Source organism: Helicoverpa zea, chromosome 1 (assembly GCF_022581195.2).
Source record: "Helicoverpa zea isolate HzStark_Cry1AcR chromosome 1, ilHelZeax1.1, whole genome shotgun sequence".
Taxonomy (NCBI): Eukaryota; Metazoa; Arthropoda; class Insecta; order Lepidoptera; family Noctuidae; genus Helicoverpa; species Helicoverpa zea.
The window spans coordinates 836,551-845,878 of NC_061452.1; the positions used below are offsets into that span (position 1 = coordinate 836,551).

General features: G+C 37.7%; 1 protein-coding gene across 1 annotated transcript; it reads left to right on the forward strand.

The window, feature by feature from the left end:
- Positions 1-257: 257 nt before the first annotated feature.
- Positions 258-9,018, forward strand: LOC124632672 (caveolin-3-like). Its single transcript, XM_047167612.1, has 3 exons — positions 258-750; positions 7,450-7,629; positions 8,331-9,018. The coding sequence occupies exons 1-3, from the start codon at positions 676-678 to the stop codon at positions 8,517-8,519; spliced, it is 444 nt and encodes a 147-aa protein (XP_047023568.1). The 5' UTR covers positions 258-675; the 3' UTR covers positions 8,520-9,018.
- Positions 9,019-9,328: the final 310 nt, after the last annotated feature.

Sequence of the window (9,328 nt, forward strand, 5' to 3'; positions counted from 1 at the left end):
GACAGTGATAAGTTAAAAATTAAATAAAAATAGTAATTTTATGTAGTTACACTGTTTTATGTGTTTACTTCAAATTTTATCGGCAAACCACATAGTTATTTTTAGTAACTTTTAAGTACTATATAATTATAAAATAGAAGGAAAAATTGCCATCAAACCTTGTGTAATTACTATCGACTGAAGCTTGTTATTACGCTGATTATAGGTTTTCCGTTTTGATAAAAATACGATTAAAATCGACCACCAGCAACAGCAACATACAAACAAAATATTAAATAACCTACATCCCTAATTTTTGTCATTCGCTCAGTTAACTTTAAACTAAAAACAACTGACAGACAACAAGAACTTAAAACTCGACAAAAACTATTCGTCGGAAAATTCTAAAGGAGTTTACCGACTGTATTTACCGTGGCCTTTGAGGACGTTCCGCTTGGTTCCGGCGGCGCTGCCGTCCCGAGTATCACTCGGACTACATCAAGACAGTGTATAGCTTGCGATCACCGCGCCAAGCTGTTACCCGACATCCCAGAACCGGTATCGGCTCCACCGGTGCTGGTACCGACACCCGTGCCTGAAGAGCCGGCATTCATACGTGAAGAGCCGGTATTCGTACGTGAACAGCCGGTTTTCGCACGAGAAGAGCCGGCATTCGAAAGTGCTCGCCGTTCCGTAATGACGGCGAAACCGGAGAACGTGCAAGAAGCCCTAGAGGACAGGGACCCTAACAATCTGAACCAACATGTGCAGGTTCGTACCAAGTTTGGAGTAACCTTGACAGTTAATAACAAAGTTCTGAATGATTTAAGAGTTGTCACTATTGAAGTGGATTTTTCAAGTGTAAATAATCGATACTGTATTTGACCTTGTTGGTTCCATGTATTTACATTTTGTTATTATTTTTTAGTAACAGTTGGAAGCTTCCGTTATATCGAATTAGGACAACGCGCCATCACTATCGGACTTATAGAGACTATTTTTAAAGTTTTATACATGTATAAAGCAAAAAATTGAAGCAAATAAAGAATGTAACTAGGTATGTACTAATTGCCCTCGGCAAACTTTCTCTCAAGGGAATATTCAAATTCAACACCTAAAATAGACTTAAATAAGTACTTTAGGTGCGGAAATACATTAACATATCCACCACTTACGGGCTGTTAAAATCCTATGACGTGTACATAACAAGTGAAAACGTTGTTACAACCATTCATTACGGTGTTATTTATAGAATTTTGTCGTTTTTATAGTGTTAGAAAACCTTCAGAGTACGTAAGCTGTAATTATTCTTGGAATTAGAGTCATGTTACTTACTTACAGATAAGGTACCTAGTTGCTATTTTTATTTTGTAGTGGTTATACTAATGGCCTACAACATTTAATGAGCCCTTTTGGTGCCCAAGGATCTCTATATGTTTTGGCAAAAGCGCTTTATTACATAACTAGCTTCTGCCCGCGACTTCGTACGCGGATCCTGTCCCTTATGCCAGCGACTACGGGGTCAGCAAAATCAAAGATCTTAATCGTTTGATATTGAATTTTAAGAGCCCGTTGACTTGAAAGCAACGGAATACGCATTAGAAACGTTCCATATATTTAATTTTTGTACTTCAACGGCAAAAGCACAGCAGACTAAACAAAACGCTGAGAACTGAACCGCAAAAGACGCGACCATAGGGATAAAAGTAGTGATTCTAATTAGTCCGCATTTAAGTTGTGTGTGGCAAAAATATTACACGTATTATTACGTAAAAAACATTAAATAGATGACAAAGTCGTGGTGGTTTAGTGGGTAGAGAACCAATCTCTCAAGTATGAGCGTGCGTCTTTGATTCCAGGTCTGGCAAGTACCTGCCAATGCAACTTTTCTAAGTTCGTATGTAGGTACTTTCTACGTATATTTTGGATACCAATGACCGTTATTTGGAAGGCATGTTAAACTGTAGGTTCCGGCTGTCATTGAACATTCTTGGCAGTCGTTATGGGTAGTCAGACCAGTAAGTCTGACCAGTTTTACCAAGGGGTGTTGTGTTGAGCGGGTAACCGGGTTGTGGAGGTCAGATAGGCAGTCGCTCCTTGTAAAACACTGGTACTCAGTTGCATCGTGACTGGAAGTCGACTCTAACATAATTGGGGCAAAGGCTCTTGAGATAATAACGACAATAATAATGAGATATAAGCACCGCAGTACATCTGAGGCTGATGACGGGGAGTAGCTACCCCGCGGGGCTATATATACTGAGTTCTCCAGGGAGAGTATACTGCCCCCATCTCCGGCCGGTCGGAGTGAACCATGACGGGGGTAGGTCTCAAGCCTCTGGCTTGGCTTATCCGTCCAGAGTGGAGTCGCTAGAGCAGGATTAGTAGCCCTGCTCGGAGGATGCCTCGTGGTAAGTGACCCACAGGGAGCGCGTAATCTGCGTTTAAAATCCGCCGAGGTATTCTCACACTTCAGCCGCTCATGTCCCTGTTGCCCTCTTGTTGCTATTCAGTGACTGATTCCCGGGGGCCCAGTAAGTGAGCTGGCGAAGTCTCCACCTGCAATTTTTACATGTATCTAATACATTGTCATCGGCAGGTGCCATAGTTCCCGTACTTTCCCCATTCCTAGTCCATTAGCCCAAGTAGTGTTCATCCACAGTTAGCAATGGTATAGCACAGAACCGGGGATTGTCTTTTTTTTAACGACGTCCACCGGGGATTGTCCTTGAGTTCATATTTCTATAGTGTATAAAGGGATAATCGTCGGTTTTGTGTCACCATACCTATTTCATAACATTCGTTTCTATACATTTCAAGTGTAGTATTGCTCTTGAAGTTCCACATCAGATGTTCCAGATCTTCAATGTATATACGTCAATAGAGAGTGTTTATTAGATTGAACCACTTTTGCAAAAACTTCGTATCTTTATATGTTATAGTCTAGCTGGGCCCCTGGACTTCCACATCAGGTGTTTTAGATCTTCAATATGTATAAGTCAATAGAAAGTGCTTATCAAGTTGAACAACTTTTGCTAAAACGTCATACCTGTATATGGTACAGAGAAGCTGGGCTCTTGGGGTTCCACATCAGGTGTTCCAGATCTTCAAATTTATTATCTCAACTGAAAATGCTCATCACAAGAAACAATTTTTGCTATGGCACCATTTTTGTATCTCTTATAGTTTTGTTGGTCTGTTGGTGTTCTGCATCAGGTCTTCAAGTTTCGATGATAAATTATAGCCTATATGTTGACCAGGCTTAATACTGATACAACAAAGAAAAAAATCATTGAAATCCGTTCAGTAGTTCCGAAGATTAGCGTGTACAAACAAACAGACATATCTACAGACATACAGACAATTTTTTTTTTTGGATTTGTGCTCCATTACTGTTTCTAAACCCCACCCAATTATTATTTTTTTAATATATTCAATGTACAGACACAGTTTTTTTACAGATTTATTATATGTATAGATACGCAAAAATATAGAGGTATAACTTTGTAACGTCCCATTACATTAAGAATTGGTTCAGTAAGAATCAGGCACCAATAGGTTGCAAATAAAACAGAAACAGAGGTACTTTCTCGGGATAAATCGGACCTGACAGCAGCTTGCAGCAACCAGGCAGCAAGCAACCCTACGTTTATATTTTTGTGAGATAATATATGGTTAGAAATCAGTCATTCTGATGGAAACATTAATTTGGAAATCCACAATTCCACATCATGTTCTCTTAATTCCGTAGACAACACAACCAAGTTATCATGTACTCTATCTAAGTAAACAGGCACACCTCAATATTATGTACATTCCATTTCTTTCCGACTATAAATCAGTGTCAGTATTTAAATCAAGTTTATTGTAGTTACGCACAAACAACCATTAGCTCTCTGTAGTGCGGGGAATTGGAACACCATGGTCACCCTGAAAAACCCTTCCAGGGCTGCGTAATGGATAAATTGATGTGAATACCACAAAAGTTTGGAGTGCTTTTCACATTTAGTAATGATGTTTTTTTTTTGTGTGTTTGTTGATCTATAAAATCCTTTTTTTTCTCCAGTTATTTAACTATGCTTATCAACTACCTACTTCTGAGTAGTTCTTTATAGGTACTAAACTTGGAAAGATGTAAAATTTCTGAATTTTGTCTGTGTGACATTGTAAGAAAGCTACTTTATTTGTGTCCTTCGCCAGTGGGTCAACTTAACTGACAAGGTTCCTCTGGGACGCTATTTGAACCGTAAGAATCGGCTAGTTCCTACCTAAAATATAATACGTCTTTTACATCTAAAGATACGCCCCGCTACGAAACACCGCTACGATTTTTGCTACGCTTGCTACGAAATAATTTTCGCAAAACTAAATAATAAATTGATTGGCATTACACGTATATTATTTATTACACTAGCAACATTACAACAAATTAGAAAACTAAAAAGGTCAACATTATTTCATAACTTAACTTTTCTACATACAAACGGGCACAAACTTAACACTTACTGAACGAAACGTTATCAAATATGCAAATTGTTAAAAAGGAAAGGTTTAATTAAAAGCCGGACAAAGAGAGGTTTGCGTGACTCGAGTAACACCGGGTCACTCGCTCCTGTACTGTTCCATTGTTCTTCTCTAATTAACTTTAGGCTTACTGAAAAATTGGGAATATAAAACTTTTTCAGCGAATTTGTACTATCTTTATTGTATCATGGGTAGGTTGTGAAAACAGTGTCTAAAGGTCAAGATTAGGATAGAACTAGGCTATTTCTTTTTATTATGATATCTATCAAGGCTATTCAGTTTATACTGAACTAGCCGTTTTTCCGCGGTTTCTCTTGCGTCCCGTGGGAGTTACTGCCCGCACCGTGATAAAATATAGCCTAGGTTACTCGAGAAGAATGAAGCTTTCCAACAGTTGAAGATGTTTTCAAATTAGAGCCTTTAGGGTACAAACAAACTAAAAATATTTCCCCGCTATTACATTAAAAATAGATAACCTCGAACTTTGCTGAGGTCTACGCGTAATTAGGTCCTGTGTTCTCATCTGCTGGTCACTTTTGTTATATCACTTTGATTATGTGGGAATTTAGGCCGATTTCCCTTTATATTGTAGAGCCCTTGACATTGACACACTGGCAGCAAAGTGAAAACAGTTTGCAAAATTGTGTCACGTCTACAATCGACAAACCATTCCATTCCATTTTATACGATTGATTTTGAACCTATACAAATAGCTAGTGGTTATTTCATTGTGTTTTATTTTTAGTACTACTTTCGTAGATTAGGTAATGAATAATAGGCATGATGACAGTAATCAAAAATCATTAAAATAATATATTTATTAAAACGTTTGATTTTAAATTCAGGTGCAGCAAGTAAATTCCAAAAAATCTAAATGAAAATACGAAATCATGAAGCTGGTGAGAAATTACTTCGAAATAGGTGCAGTCGTGATGCGCTTCACATTGCTAATCTTGCTAAGCTAAAACTTGGTGTGACCGATAAAAAGAATAGGCATGATGACAGTAATCAAAAATCATTAAAATAATATATTTATTAAATTAAACTTGAAGCTTGGAATATAAAACGCGCATTGTTTTCTTCATTAATAATGTGATTAATATGTATTTTCATAAAATAAAATTACGAAATAAGGCAATCCGCCATGATATCTTGAACACCAATCAGAGCTCGTGACGTCATCTCTCAAAACAACTCGCGCGAAAGCGCGCGAACGTCACATTTCGTTATTGTGAACTTCCACTGCGATCTTTGTTTTTAATTAATTTATTGTTTATAACACGAGTTATGGAGCCCGGATTTATCAAGGCAAACAGCGCTAATTTGCCTAGAATTGCTATCATAATGCTGGGAAAGTTTTTGGCATCAAATAAAGATTTTTGTTCAGCTGAATTTAGAAATGTTAAAACTTCCATGTAATTATACTAGTTTAATTAAAAAACAATGAGAGATGAAACCTAACCTCGAAATAGTTATTTACATTATAAACTATGCTAGAATCTAGAGAACTATGTAATAACTTACATCAAAGTGATCTTCACAAAAATAAAGTTGTACCCTGGGCAATATTGCTTTTGAATCTCGCCTTGCAAGTTTAAGCCACTTGTTTCGTATTTTTTTATTGTGAGGAACGTACACAAATAACTTATCAGGAGTTGTTTTGGATGTGTTCTTACACTGGGGGACCCCACAACACCTATGCCCTTTCGAATTCATATTTAATAACACAAAAAACTTAATTATTGCACGAGCGTTGTTTACTTGCGTCTTGTAATTTCAGTCGTGACGTCACAAGTGACGACATGACACTGACAAGCGTTTTCCCGCCGGATTCAAAGTGGATAGAGAAAAATGCAATTATTTGATAAAAAAACTTCGCATTTTCTTAAAATTAATAATTTTTCATATAAAATAGACGTATACCTACATCATACAAAGGAATTTAAAAATTTGTCATCATGCCTATTGAAGCTTAAACACAATCCGCCTTACCACAAAAACTTTTAAACGTCAGTTATGCCTTGTCTAAAAAAATGACAAATTATGACGTTGACATAATATGGTTCATTTTGCAGCCAAAATTTTATTAGACAAGTGTAAAACAGGGTTTAAAGTTTTTGTAGTAAGGCCAAATGTGTTAATGTTAGTTCTAGCTTTTAAATTATGGAAAAAAATATTATAACTGTTGTATTTACTAGACTACAACTAATTGTGACTATACCTATAGTTCGGCCATTCAGAGAATGCGTTCCTGACACGTCGCGATTGAACTGACGACGTAACTTTGCAATGGCGTTGCAGTTACGATAAACATATTTTTGCTGGTTGTTTACCGTTTTAACAATTGAGGAGCATTAAAACAACATTATTATATCAATAATCAATGAATGTTATTACGTCGTCAGTTCAATCGCGACGTGTCAGGAACGCATTCTCTGAATGGCCGAACTATAGTATCTAGATGAAGTAAAAAAATATGTTGAGATGATCCTCAAGACATGGGTGAAATCGTTGGACAATTCATATTTAGCATGTTAACAGGATAAGGCTCAAATTCACCGACAGCACAAACAACAAGTTTTGTTAAAAAGACAGCTTCTATGGTTTTCCGCGTTCAATTTTCAAAGTCAACAGTTGTTAAAAAAATGGATGTTTATGTTATTTATTTATTAAACCACTTTAAAACTATCATCGCAGGACTTATCATAATACGATAGCTAAGAACTTACTTAACACTATTTTAAAAACTACGTTATTTACAACTATTGTATTATACTTTATTCTACTTGGTAACATGGTATTAAATATTATTATTCTTATAACATAAAATAAACAGTAATTCTTTGTGAATTCACCCAAACAACATGTAAATACATGTCGATTAACCTAAGCAGAGTAGACCCCTGTTCAGAAACATTATGTTTTAAAATGTTCTCACCCTCACAGATAGTATGGGACGACATAATCGGCGAGCCGGAAGGCGCGCGCAGCCCCGAGTGCGCGTGGCGACTCAGTCACGCGTGCTTCCGACACTCGCGCAACTTGTGTTACACTGTGCTGGCCGTGCTCATCGCGCCGCCCTGTGCGCTGTTCCTGGGATGCGGGTTCGCTTGTCTCGCTTTTGAGGTATGTAGAAGACCATATAGTGTGTAGTGTTTGAGCAAAACCGTGTAGATAGGAAGGCGTCTCAGTCACGCGTGCTTCCGACACTCACGCAACCTGTGCTACACCGTGCTGGCCGTGCTCATCGCGCCGCCCTGCGCTTTGTTCCTGGGCTGTGGGTTCGCTTGTCTAGCGTTTGAGGTATGTAGAAGACCATATAGTGTGTAGTGTTTAAGCAAAACCGTGTAGATAGGAAGGCCTCTCAGTCACGCGTGCTTCCGACACTCGCGCAACCTGTGTTACACCGTGCTGGCCGTGCTCATCGCGCTGCCCTGCGCGCTCTTCCTGGGCTGCGGGTTCGCCTGTCTCGTGTTTGAGGTATGTAGCAAATTATTACGGATGCACCTATGTCTGAACAAATGGTCGTGCACTATATGTCCCGCGTAGCTCAGATCAAGAAGGACATCATCATCATCATCATCGTCATCATGTAAGCAAAACTGTGTAGATAGAAAGGCAGTGTAAGGAAACTTAGCAAGATTTTGTAGATAAGAGAACATAAGAACAGTTTGAAGTTCAGTTTTACAAACATGAAGCGAACCTAATGGTGTCTCACCCTTTTTTACAAAACATACCTGTAACACAAAAAATAGTACCTACCTAAATACTTACCTAAAGGCCTATCCCAGCCAATTCTTCCATCAGCTATATTTTTTCCTTTACAGCAAATCTGGTGCACGGCACCCTGCATCCGCTGCGTGAAGATCTACTTCGCATCACTGCGGACTATAGTGCAAGCCTGCATGGCGGCTACCGTGGCGCCCGCAGCCGAGGCCGTGGGTCATGTGTGCCGACACATCAGGGTTAACCTCAGGAAGGATGCCCCGGAGGAGAAGGATATACTCATCATTTAGATAAAGACTTGAGGATTTCACCAACATTACCTAACGTCATTTTATATAGCGTTAGATTAAAAAATAAATAGTGTTAGGTTCTTTTTCAATTTTGTGGAATAAACAACCCAAATAATATGTTAACCTTCGAATGTTTTTTTTTTTTTAATTTGGGTATTTGTGAACTCTAAAATAAACCCACTAGGTTTATCGACCAATTTTTTGTCGTAATGATATAACGTAAGGCGTGATTTTAGTGCCATAGTTTTAAAGCGATATTGAAACATGCAAATGATTTATTTGGTCACTATTCAAAACACGTTTGTACAAAAATTGCCCCAAGTGCCTTTAAAAAGATAAATATTTAATTAACTATATCAAAGTTTTGTACCTTTAAGCTATGCTATGTTTCTACCTAATATTATTAGATCTACATAATCATAATGTTAAAAACATAGATTTTACTTATTTCAATGTTGTTTTGTGTTACATGTATTTAAAAATAAAAAACAAAAAAAAAAACATAAAACCTCGTTTCATTTCCTAGCATTCCTAATTTAAAAAAAAGCTTTCGTAGTCCATGGTCAAATTAGCATTAGCAAAGGCAACTCTGCGTTCAGCCTTGTCAGCATTGCATTAAAAAAATATATCTTATTATGACTGCAACATAGCACTATTAATTAGTTTTTAACTCGCATTCCTCTTGGTATAGTGATTAGCGTAAACCCAAACAAAGCAGGCGAGTGACCACATAACGCCATAACAACCCGTAGTGGTTGTGTCACGCTATATTTCAATTATTTATATATTTTATATAACCGCTGAATATT